Source organism: Coenobita brevimanus, chromosome 110 (genome assembly GCF_032717465.1).
Source record: "Coenobita brevimanus isolate Jiangsu-jjx chromosome 110, ASM3271746v2, whole genome shotgun sequence".
Lineage (NCBI taxonomy): Eukaryota > Metazoa > Arthropoda > Malacostraca > Decapoda > Coenobitidae > Coenobita > Coenobita brevimanus.
In genome coordinates, this window is record NC_137063.1 from 29,802,694 (window position 1) to 29,815,321 (window position 12,628).

At 41.1% G+C, this 12,628-nt stretch overlaps 1 protein-coding gene across 1 annotated transcript in view; it reads left to right on the forward strand.

The window, feature by feature from the left end:
* Positions 1 to 12,628, forward strand: part of sti (citron rho-interacting kinase sticky) — a 421,549-nt gene that overhangs the window by 63,028 nt on the left and 345,893 nt on the right. The window contains exons 8-10 of the mRNA XM_080286239.1: positions 881 to 1,012; positions 2,073 to 2,399; positions 4,038 to 4,130. Of these exons, the coding sequence (XP_080142365.1) occupies positions 881 to 1,012; positions 2,073 to 2,399; positions 4,038 to 4,130 (552 nt within the window). The remainder of the gene's footprint in view (positions 1 to 880; positions 1,013 to 2,072; positions 2,400 to 4,037; positions 4,131 to 12,628) is intronic.

The following is a 12,628-nucleotide window of genomic DNA, read 5'->3' on the forward strand; positions in this document are numbered from 1 at the left end:
AATCAAGCAGCAAGGAAAGCTGCCATTAGGTGACCGAGACTAACACATGAAAACTGTTGGAGCCTTTATAAATGAACTAACAGCAACTGGAAAATATATATATGTCATTAAAGAATTGCTGTTCAGCTGCTTGGGAAGTCTTAAAAGAATCATTTGTGTATTAGACAACCCACAGAGGCAGACAGAAAGTTTAATAAAAACAGTATAGTTGATGATAGGTAAAATCTCATTTGCCCCTATATTTTGCACCAGCATTGAGTGGTTTGAGGTTTTCATTCTGTCTGTTGTGCTTCACCAAGCCTCCTCCCTCAAGTACTTCTCTACTCCATTCACTTCACCCTTGGTCTTCATGTCATTACTCTCCCATTGTCTTTCCATGTGGTGGTAAGTTGGGGGTTTCGATCATCCACTCACTTGACTTAGTGCCGCCTACTTTTTCTTGCATTTCTTTTTTGTTTTGTGTGTGTGTGTGTGTGTCTGTCCTACTCACCTTTTCTTTTTCCATCCTTTGCATCACAGTTTATTACAGTTCTCCTCTTTCCACATCATGTGGCTCTACACTGAGTGAAAAGCCATACGGTTTCCCATAACTCAGGAAACAGTTTATAGCACTGAGTGGTAACCACATAGCCTGAGAATGGGGTGATGTGGAGCCTACTATGGTGCCCCTGTTAATTGGGTGGAGATGCAGATGCGGCATCCATTCAGGAACCAAACTTCCACATTAATCTTTGTGCCTCACTGCTGAGGTGCTGTCAGCCATATACGAACATCAGTTCACCGCAGGGATCAGTCCTGCATGGGCATTTGATTGCCTTTGGTTAATGGTTCTGCTTTTCATCTAAATTGGTCATCAATGAGTGACCCTTACTTTTTGCAGGCATATGAGGAAGAAATTGCTGCTTTACAGTCGCAGAAGGAAGAGATTGGTAAGGCATTTGTAGAGAGAGAGAAAGACTTCAAGGTCATCATAGCAAAGAATGAAGAACTGAGAAAGCGACTTAAGGAGAAGGTGAGATATGTGAATGATAGCTTGAAAATATGTGAGTAGGAGTTAGTTATATTTTTTGTAAATTTTCCTCCTCTTAATCCTATCAATGCAGTAACAGCTTCTTGTATTTTGTTCTCGTAATTGTTTGATTTCATTCAGCTCTGTAGGGAAGATGTAATTAGAAGCAGTCTGTTACTTTCTCCAATAAAAATTTTTTTTGTATGTCTGGTGAATGTATTTTTTTAAAAAGAATCTCTGAAACTGAAATAATTAAGAAAGAGAGATCGATGTATAGATTCTGTTCACTGCCATGTCTGTATGTCAAGATATTTAGTGGTCTACTGGGTGGAGTACCCAAGTTTAATTGACAACATTGTTATTTGCACAAGTTCAGTCCCCAAGAAGTTGTTTATGGTAATTTTTTGTATATTGTTAATTTATATATTTACCAATACAGGGTACTTGATTGATTGATTGATTTTTTTCCTATCTCCTTATGTACTTGAGTACTGCCTCCTTTTTGAGATGAGTCTCTGTTGCCTACGGGAAAATCAGAGATGGACCTTCACACTGTACAGTGTATTGATGTAGTGCATTAGCTTTGTTGCTGTCATGCAGTTTTTTAGATGGTCTAGTGCATTTAGGCACTGACCTGATACAACCCTTAAGGGTCCAATTTTGAGGGACAGTTGGGGTTTATTGCTCATGTATTGCTGCACAGGGAAGAACAACCAGGAACTAGTCATAAATGTCTGGACTGAGTAGCCTGCCTCAAGACCCCCTGTGCTCCTGATGGGGCAATGCTGGTTTGGATGATAAATGAATTTATTTTTTATCAGTTAATGCCAGTAAGGGGAGTAGGTTGATCATGACTTCGGCAGCCTAGCCTCACATCCTTATACTTAGGAAGGGACTTTAATGAACAGACTTACAAGGTATTTTGTGTTCACACCCCCACATTACAGGTATTCTGTGGTAGTAGTTTTTTGTATGGCATCTGTAGTTATCAAGGAATGTTGAACTTTCAGCATTTTTGTAACAGAATTGTGCTTTTTTGACGTTTCCTTGCCCTCCTCTTCAGGAACAGAAGGAGTTAGTGAACCAGCAGAAAAAGAAAGAAGACCAGTGTATGGGTGACTGTCCAGCTGCCAGTGAGACCAAGAAAAAGCTGCAGGAAGTCATGTCAAAGCTGGAGTCTGAACAGGAGAAAAATACAGAGAATGCAAGTAGGTTGCAGGAGGCACTGAGAGAGAGCAGCAAGGTGGTGCAGTTGGAGAGTGAGAAAGAGCATTCGGACCAGGAGAGGGCAGTGCTAGAACAGCAGCTGCACCAACTGAGAGTTGATCGTACTCGACTGGAAGAGGAACTGGCATCCTCGAAGAAGAGCTTCCAGGATGCTAAGGAAGTGGTAAAATTAGTATAGTAGTGTATTGCATGAAAGTATCTGAGTAGAATATCATGTATAAGATATTGTTGACTGGAGAAGTATTATAGGAATGAACAAGTTTGGTGATTTGTGTGATGGAAAAATAAAATGCTTGTAAATCCATGTATGATGCTGTATTCTCGTGAGATTTTTTTTTTTCTTTTTCTGTAAGAAGTGAGTGTGCCTGTTAATGTGTTAGTTTATCAAAATAAGTAATAGTCTACCTAACTGCATTAACCTCTTAATTATTTGTGATGCATTTCAGAATTTTATTTGACTAATGCTAGATGCATTAATAATTTAGAATGATTTACGGTGTTGATCATGATGAGAGTTTTGACTGGAGTGTGCTGTGTTGTAAAGGAAATGAAGCAAGTGAAACTGAGTATCAGAAGGAACTGTATTATGTACCTACATTTATCTGTATACAGGAAGTTAAGACAAAACAAATATACCACTGGTTTACAAAAAATTTGAGGCAAGCATGAAATTAGGTGTTCTAACCTAATTTGGGGTGCTAATTTCAGATTCAAAATCCGTTTTCACTCATCACCTCTAATTTTTGAGCTATACATGTATACATGTACGTACATGTATACATATAGGCCTAGACTCAAAATATTTGCCAAAAATCCATTTACCGTCTTATTTTCTTGAACTTGGTTTAAAATGCATGCCACAACAAGGTCAAACATGTGCATTGTGCGGCTGAGAACGCCAGTAGCTTACTAGGGGTCTAGGAGCACTTTCGTGCCTGGGAAACACAGTGTCCAAGAAAATCCTCAGGTGGACATGAACAAGGTGCTTCTTCCCCCTCTTCATATCAAGTTTGGCCTCATGAAGAATTTCGTGAAGGCCATGGACAAGGATGGCGCTGCCTTCCAACACCTGTGCATTCTGTTCCCAGCTCTCATTTCTGCTAAGCTCCAGGAGGGCATCTTCTTCAGACCTCAGATCCGGGAGGTGCTGAAGGATGAGGTATTCGAAGAGAAGCTCACCTCAAAGGAACTGAGAGCATAGGAAGCATTTAAGTCAGTCTGCCATGGCTCCCTTGGCAACACATGGTCACTATCGTCCCCCAGAACCTCGGAGCACTAAGTGACGAACATGGGGAAAGGTTCCACCAAAATATTACTAAGATGGAGAGCAACTACCAAGGCAAGTGGAACCCCAGCATGATGAGGGACTTTGTTGGATGCTCCTGCGTGACATCCTGGAGGGAAAGTACACCAGATCGTCCAAAAAAACTCACTTCTGACTATCTGTAGTACTATGATGTGTATATATGCTTATATCCAAGTAACAGTAATATTTAGTTCTGTCAGTGTTCTGTGTCTGTTTTGTTTCTTTCTGTAATATGCCATTTTAAGACATGAAATAAACTCATTATATTATAAATATATACATTATAATAAAAAAACGGGATATGTGAAAGCAAAAAAACTAGAGGTGACAGAGCAAAACTGTTTAGAAATTTGAATTAAGTATATCAGAATTAGTCAAAAACACCTATTCACATGCTTGCCTCAGAATTTTTTTTTTTTTTTTTTTTTGTAAACCAGTGTAATGGTACCGTATGCTGTCATGAAAATAGAGAAACTCATCCTACCATTTTTCTAGGAGCGACTGGAAAGGAAAAAGAAGATTGAGCAACTTGAGGATCAGCTGTCTAAGGAGAAGAAGGAGTGCATGATGCTGCGGAAACAGCTGCAGGTATGCTTACAGTTTGGGGTCACAAACAAAACTTTCTAACCCCTTCAATCAGTAGTGCATTTTACTGGGTTATTCTTGTTACTTCTAGATGGTCATATTCAACTTAGGAAAAGTCTCTCACACTGAAAGTGCCCCTGAAAGCTAAGGCTAACCTCTCCAGTTTTGAAAGTCTCCCTCAAGCTGAATGAAATTGTCTGGAGATGGCACAAATCATTGAAAAAAACATCCTCAGATTGGATGCGGTTAAACCTTTCAGTAGGATGAAAATATTGTTTTAATTCTTGCAACTGCAAGATGCTGTTATTCAACTTAGAGAGCTTGTACAGTAGAATCTCAGATTTAGACAGCATTTGGTACTGTAAAAACCTGCCAAAATTCAAGCTGTCCAAATTTACATAGACATCACATGGAGAAAAATAAGTTGGTGCTAAGGGTGACTGTTGATGACACAGACAGATAAAATGTATATATTTGTTTTATAATTTTCTTTCTGTATAATTTGAACTTGAAAACAATTTGAAAAAAATAACTGTGTAACATTTCCACCACCTAGCTTCCATTATACAGTATCATCATCATCATCATCATCATCATCCGGACCTCCTTTCCCACCCAAGGGCAGGGTGAAGAGTAGCAATGTCCAGACAGCCCAAAATTGCCCAATCCAGTGGGCCACGCTTCCATTCACTCATCATTCAAGCCCCCGGAATCCTGGCTCTATCGGATACACCAAAAACATTCACCACGTTCTGTAGCTTCACATATCGTATCCGACAGAGTCAATCCAGACGCTGCCACATTAAAAAGGGGTGCCAAAAATTCCTGATCATGCATATCTCTTCACAAAATTCATCCAGCCAGCTCGATCTCCTGTCAGTTCCCTAGCCCCACCGACTTCCAAACCTCTCTTCCTCTCACATTCATCCACCATATCTCTCCACTTTCTCGTTGGCCTACTTTGCCTCCTCCCTCCTTCGAATTCACTCAGATATACCTTCTTCACCACTCTATTGTTATCCATTCTCTCCACATGACCATACCATCTCAGTACACTCTCTTCAATTCTGGTGTCTACCGACTTCCTCACTCCGCATCTTTCACGAATCACATTATTTCATATCCTATCCACCCTCTGTACTCCACATACGTTCCTCAGCAGTCTCATCTCCACTGCTCTTACTCTTGACTTTTCATTTTCATGCCACACCATAGTCTCACATCCATATGTTAAAGTTGGCACTAACACTCCTTCATGTAAGCCTCGTGCAGCTGCAGCACTCAAGCCTTTGTTTCTTATCAAGGCCTTCATTGCACCAGCTACTTTTCTTCCTTGTATCACTCTACTTTCAACTTCTTTTGCACATTTTCCCCTCTTTTCTATCACTGTACCCAGGTATTTGAACTCTCTCACCAATTCCAGTCTCTCTCCATTCCCTGTTACGTTGCACTGGGAATCACCTTCTCTCCCAGTAACCATCACTTTACTCTTTTGTACATTTACTCTCAAGGAACAACGCATACAGACATCAGCAAAACTCTGTGCTAGCCTACCAAGTTCTTGTCCGGTACTTGCAAACAGTACTGCATCATCAGCATACAACAAATCTGAGATATTCCATCCATCACCATTCATTACCAAGGCCATCCCTCTCTCCATTGCCCATGTTTTCACTTCTCTCATCACCCCGTCCATATATACATTGAACAACCATGGGGTCATCACACAACCTTGTCGAACGCCCACACTGATTGTGAACCATTCACTTAGATGCCCATTAACCCTGACACCTGCTTCACTATCATCGTAAAAACTCTTGACGGCACCTAACAGCTTACCCTCTACACCGTATTTGCACAAAACCTTCCACAATCCTTCTCTGTCCACTTTGTCATATTCTTTTTCCAGATCCAATTATTCAGCAGCTGATTATTCAGTAGATCCTATATTTCAGCATTTTTGAGAAAGTAATCCCTCTATTATCTGGACAGCCATTGCCCAGACAATCCATTACCCGGATGCTGTGATCTGGCTGTTCAAAACCATTATTCTTACATTTTTTCATAATATCTGGACAATGCTTGTGTCTAGGTGGAAATTATGGCCGCACAAACATTTTCGCACCCAGTCGGGCAGGATTAGCCCAGTTGCGCTGTCCTGTCTGGCTGGGTAGTTCACCCGTCAACCGCTAGAGAGACCCTCTTCCGTTCTTATTTCCCGCACGGCTCCTGTTTTGCAAACAGATCCTCTCAGACATTTGTTATGGCTGCGCACGTTGTGGCTTTTGTGGTTGTTTCCTACCTTTTTCAGGCCTTGCTATTCCTTGCATGCCTATTTCTAGGGTGTGTGATGATGGCCTCTTCACCAGGGAAAAGGAAGAGGGTAGTGATGACTCTGGAGAAGTGTGAGATCCTGGGTAAGATTGATGGGGGATGGTCTTATTGTGAATGTTGACTTTGATTTTATTCTAGCCTACAGTACTTTACCATGATTTCATTCCATTCTACCATTATGTTTTGTGTGCCCACTACATTTTTCATGTGTAGCCTTTTTTTTTTTTTTTTTTTTTTTAAGGGTATGGCCCTGCAATGGTGACTGCTTGTCTGTGGTTGATGGGTCTGCTTGACCATGGTAATTGCTGTGGTTTATAGGTCTGTTTGACCAGATTGAGTAGTGTTAAACAACAGGAACAAGTGTTGTATGATGTGCTGTAGTGGCCTTTCACACTGGCTTTCAGAGTGAAGTTATGTACAGTCACTCATAAAAGAAGTGATCCCTCGTTAACCAACCCCTCCGCGTTTCGTCTGGTAACACTGTAACCTTTACAGCTTCAGGTGATTCGAGTTGGGCTTTGAGACACTCAGGTCGAATTCAATTTAACTTCTTGATGAACTAATGTAGTTATGGCGTGTGCAGCAGTGCTCTTCATAATATTGTTTTGCATATTAAATAGTCACACCATAGTGCTAAATGGCAAATCCTTTGACCTCAGTATGTAATATAATGTAGCATCTATCATTCGCATTAAAACATGATGAGTGGATCCACAAAAACAGTTATGATGTCATATATGCCAGTGATTTCCAACTATTCTCCACACAGTTCAAAACATTCCGTTGAAGTAATTATTATAACTTTCACCCCGTAACCTAACCTGTGACGTTAGGTTTAAAAATTTAATGTCACATAACTGAATTGGAGTTTCTATGCCGGTACATGTCCCCGAATGACCAATGATTAATCTTGTGCTGACCCCCACACTATAAACATCTTAAGGCTTTAAAAAAAAGAAAAAAAAAGAAAAAGAAAGAAAAAAAAAAAAAGGTCATTCCCATGAGGGCTACTCAATTTTAAAGGTGGCGTGTCTTCATGATGTGTAATTTTGAGGTAAGCTTCAACACCATGATGAAATAGGGACACAATTCTTTGACTTACAGTAATTATGGTTTCATTGTTTTGACAAGGTTTGTAAAGCAACTATGCTCTCGATGACCTTGTCAGAAGAAAAATGATCTTTGATGCTTAATCTACATCTGATTTATGACGTATTACTCAATTAAATATATTACTGTGGGAATGATACTGTTATGACTAAAACAGCAGTTTGCTGCTAAAATAAAGATGAAAGTTATACAGTAGAAGTCCGATTTTTCGGCATCTATGGGACCAGGGAAGTGCCAAAAAATCAAATTTGCCGAATTATCAAAAACCCTACCCACTCAGTACCTTATATGTTTCGGTGAACACTATCATCACTACTCATATCATTACAAATGTGTTTTGAGAGAGTACTGTATACTGTGTGATACTGTACAGTACTGTAATGAATACAGTACTATACATGAATATGAAAAATAAAGAAATTAGTGAACATACTGTATATAAATGTAATGGTACAGTAGGCCTACAAGTTCACATGCACTTACCAAAACTTATAGTAGGTTCCTTATTTACATATGTACAATAGAAGGGGTTGATTGGAGTCTGCTACTGCTGGAAGATGTCCCCAGCAGTAGAGGGTCCTGCAACAAACTTTCCACTCATGGAGGCCATTTTCAAAGCACGCAGATGTTTATACTGTTCACAACACACGGCTGGTCCACTCAGATGTTACAAAGCTCCTGTCTGATGTTACGGTGCTTACAGCACACTCTGATAGTAATCTCAGATATATTTCGGTACGAAGTTCACAAAGCACATGGAAGAATCGAGAGAAGTTGGCAGCAGCATGGCAACAACTCGGAAGAATGGCGAAACAGATTCTCTTTCCCATGCTAGACTCACTACATGATTGTCCTCTCTTTATGCCATGGGAGAAAGAGCTAGCCTCTGAGCTTCATGGCAGTGGTAGACTCGTTCCATCACTTCCACTATCTCACTCACTAAGGCGGGTAGCTAGCTGGCGAGCCTCATGGAGAATTTCAAGACTGACGAAAAAAATCGGAAAATCTGCCGAACGATGAGAGATTTTCGTAAATGGGACTATTTCTCAAAACTGCCGAAATGTCAGATTTGCCGGGGAATTGGACGCCGAAGAACTGGACTTTTACTGTACTTCTATTAGGCTAAGAGTTTCAGATCACTTCTGCAGTGGCGTATCCAGGAGTTTTGCCAGGAGGGGCAAACGCTTCGAATATTTCCCCAAAATATCTGTCACCACACTGGCGTGAGTGTCCCGAAAACACACGTTCCCACATTCGTGATATTATCGTTTTTTTTCTATTTTCCATTGCGGTTTTGTATTTCTCTCTCTCTCTCTCTCTCTCTCTCTCTCTCTCTCTCTCTCTCTCTCTCTCTCTCTCTCTCTCCACTGTGCACGTATGTGTAAATTAAAATTCACTGCTGCACCCACCCCCAGTCTGGTATTCTGTTTTGTATTACTGCTGTGGTGATAGTCAGTAGAAATTCTGTTTTCCACTACTTATTCTTTTAGTTTGATTCTCATTGGCTCAAGCATCAGGGATGGTGCATACGTCAAGACTATCTATCTATCTATCTATTGCCAGATGCCTCAATCCCGTTCGGGGTGGCCACAAACAAATCGCCTCCACGTCACCCTGTCCCCCGCCATTTCACTGCCCCGCTCCCAACTCACACACCCCTCTCTCATATACCTCTCCACCCCATCCCTCCATCTCATCCTCGGCCTCCTCCTCTTTCTTCCCCCCTCCACCTCACTCACATACACTCTCTTCGTCAGTCTTTCACCCTCCATCCTCTCCACATGGCCAAACCACCTCAGTGTATTCCTCCTAATGCTTCCTGTCACATCCACATCCACACCACAATGCTCCTTTATATACTCATTTGTCAGCCTGTCTCTCCATGTGACTCCACAGGCTCCTCTTAAATAACTCGTTTCCACTGCTCTCACTCTTGACTTGTGTCATTCCAGCAATGTTCAAGCTTCACTTCCGTATGTTAGAGTTGGTATCACAATACTGTCATGTAGTAACTTTTTCACTTCCATGCTCACTTCCTTGCTTCTTATTACTGCTTTCAAGGAACCAGCAACTTTTCTTCCCTGCTGTACCCTTTCAAGCACTTGATCCTCCAACCCTCCATCCTTATTCATCACACTACCCAAGTACTTAAATGTACTCACATTTTCCAATTCCTCACCATCCAACTTCGCTGTACATTCACTGACTTCACCTCTCTCAAAGACCATCACTTTACTCTTCCCTACAGTCACCTTTAGATTCCGTTTCTTACACACTCTCCCAAACTCATCCACGAAGCCTTGCAGCTTTCCTTCGTCTTCACTCAACAACACAGTATCATCTGCAAACAACCACACAGGGAGTTTCCAAACACTGTCCTCTCTCACCAGGGCCACTCCAACATCCACTACCCTACCTTGTACCTCTTTTATTACCCCATCCATGTACAGATTGAACAACCATGGAGACATGACACATCCCTGTCTCAACCCAACCTTCAAAGAGAAAAATTCACTCAGTTCACCATCCACATGCACTGCAGCCTTAGCACCATCATACATACTCTTCACAGCATTCAACAACTTCCCATCTACTCCATATATTCTTAATACTTTCCACAATCCTTGTCTGTCCGCCCTGTCATATGCTTTCTCCAAATCCATGAAAGCCTCATACAACTTCTTTCCCTTCTCTAGAAACTTTTTCATTAAAGATCTAAGAATGAATATCTGATCTACACAACCTCTTCCCTTCCTAAAGCCTCCCTGTTCTTCTCCATCTAATTCCTCTGTTCTTTCTCTAACTCTGTCAATAAGTGTCCTACCATACACTTTTCCTCTTGTACTAAGAAGACAGATGCCCCTATGATTACCAGACACTTCTTTTTCCCCTTTTCCTTTGTACAAGGGAATAATTATACCTGACTTCCAATCCTCCGGGACTCTACCTTCCTCCCAGGCCAATCTGCACATTTTCCACATCCATTGTACTGTACTACTATCTCTCCCCCATTCTTCAGCATTCACCACACACTCCATCAATTCCTGGGGCTTTCCCCAGTTTAACTTTCTTCATTGCTTCCATAACTTCTATCCTACTGATTTCTTCCTGTCTTCTCACCTCTCTCCTTCTCCCAGCCATTCCCCAGCCACTTATACTCGCATTACTTCCATCCTCTATGTTCAGCAATTCCTTAAAGTGTTCTCTCCATCTGCTTACTTTTTCTCCCTTCTCCACTAGTAATCTACCATTTTTATCTTTCACTCCCCTGCAAACTTCACTTCCACCCTGTCTTACTCTTTTCACCTCTTTCCAGAACATTTTCTTACATTCCCTCCACTTTACACTCAAGTTCCTTCCAAATTCCTCATCCACTTTCTTCTTACTCTCTCTTACTAATCTTTTCACCTCTCTCTTTCTTTCTACATATAACTCTCTCTTCCGCCTCTCAACTTCTTCCATGCCCCTACCTAAGTAAATACGATTGGTGGGATTAACCTCTCTTAATTCTTGACTCAGGTGACCACTGAACCTGCCCTGCTCAGCAGGGAATGATTTTCATATCACCTGAACTGTACTGTACTGTATAGAAAGGATTTTTCCATTAAGGAAAAAAAGAAAAATGCCATAAAGCTATTCATCCAGAAAATTTTCACCTAGAAAAGTGGGGGGGACAAAAGATACTCCATCCCTCAGGCTTCAAGAAGTTGGAGGGAAACGTCCCCCTGTCCCCCACCCAGATGAGGCCCCTGGCACACATATTTATATCTGCATACCTTCTAAAATGTAGTCAGAGGTGATCAAAATGGCTTCATGCAGTCTTCAAAAATTCTGCTTGTTTCAGTTGTTTGTAACAATAATTGTGCAGTGTTTACAACTGGCTACAGGGTGAGAGGATGTGGCTGAGGGGACAGGAAGGCCATTTTTTCACCTTATCAGGATTCATGTGGAAAACATCATTACAGCTCTAATATTAACCACATAATCTAACGTGATGGAAATTGTTAAGTTGTAATTGGTCATTTTTTCTCAATGGTTTTATCATATTTAGTCTAGCTTTCAATTTGAAAGGAAATTTTTGCTCCCAAATAAATATTTTTGGATGTAAATAATATTGTTTAATATACAAGTGGTAAAAGGAAAAATGTATTGTCATACAGGAACTATACCAAAAATCCCTTTCACCATTTCCCCAAAATTTTCCCAGAGGGGGCAAACTGCCCCCCCTGCCCCCCCAGTGGCTGCGTGTATGCACTTCTGTAGTAATACTGCATTACGTGCCTTGTGACATTTTCACAGAATATGAATTTCTCCATTATCGTTCGTTTATTGATTTTTTCCTCCGTTTATGGTTAGGTATTTTGTTTCTCCAGGAAAATGATATGGCTTTGAAATGTGTAACTGCATCAGTGTTACATTTTTGTGCAATAAATCTTGGGTAATGCTTCTTCTTAATATCTTATATGAAACTTATGCATTTCACTGTTGGTGCCATGATGATCATGCAGTACAAGAACAATTTTTACAGTAGCTAGGTTAAGTATCACTTTCCAAGTTGCTCTGGTAACCAGTTAAATCCATTATTGTAGGATATTTTCCAACTTGAACCCATGTGATGACACATGTTTCAGATTTATCAGGACTCTTGCTCTGCCCAACTCAACTTGGCAAGTGACATAGCAGTTTTAATCTACCCCAGCCAATACAAGTGCCTTCCTATATATTGGAGAAACACATATTACACATCTGGTGGGCTAGGGGTCCCAGATCCATTGCCTGGACCCGGGACTGTGCAGTGAATGGGGCCTTTGGTATGTCTATCCCCCTTTATTAATCCTGACCATGACAGAACACAAGAATAAGTCTCAAAGCAAGCCTGAGGACAGTAAATCACCCAGGGGGATTAGGGTGGGTTCATGGAATGTGGGAAGTTTGAGGGGAAGAGCGGGTGAAGTCGTTGAGGCATTCAGTAGGAGGTGGGTGGATGTGGCGTGTTTGCAGGAAGTCTGGTACAGGGGTGGATCAGCCAGAAAGATTGTTGGGAAGGACTGTTGCTA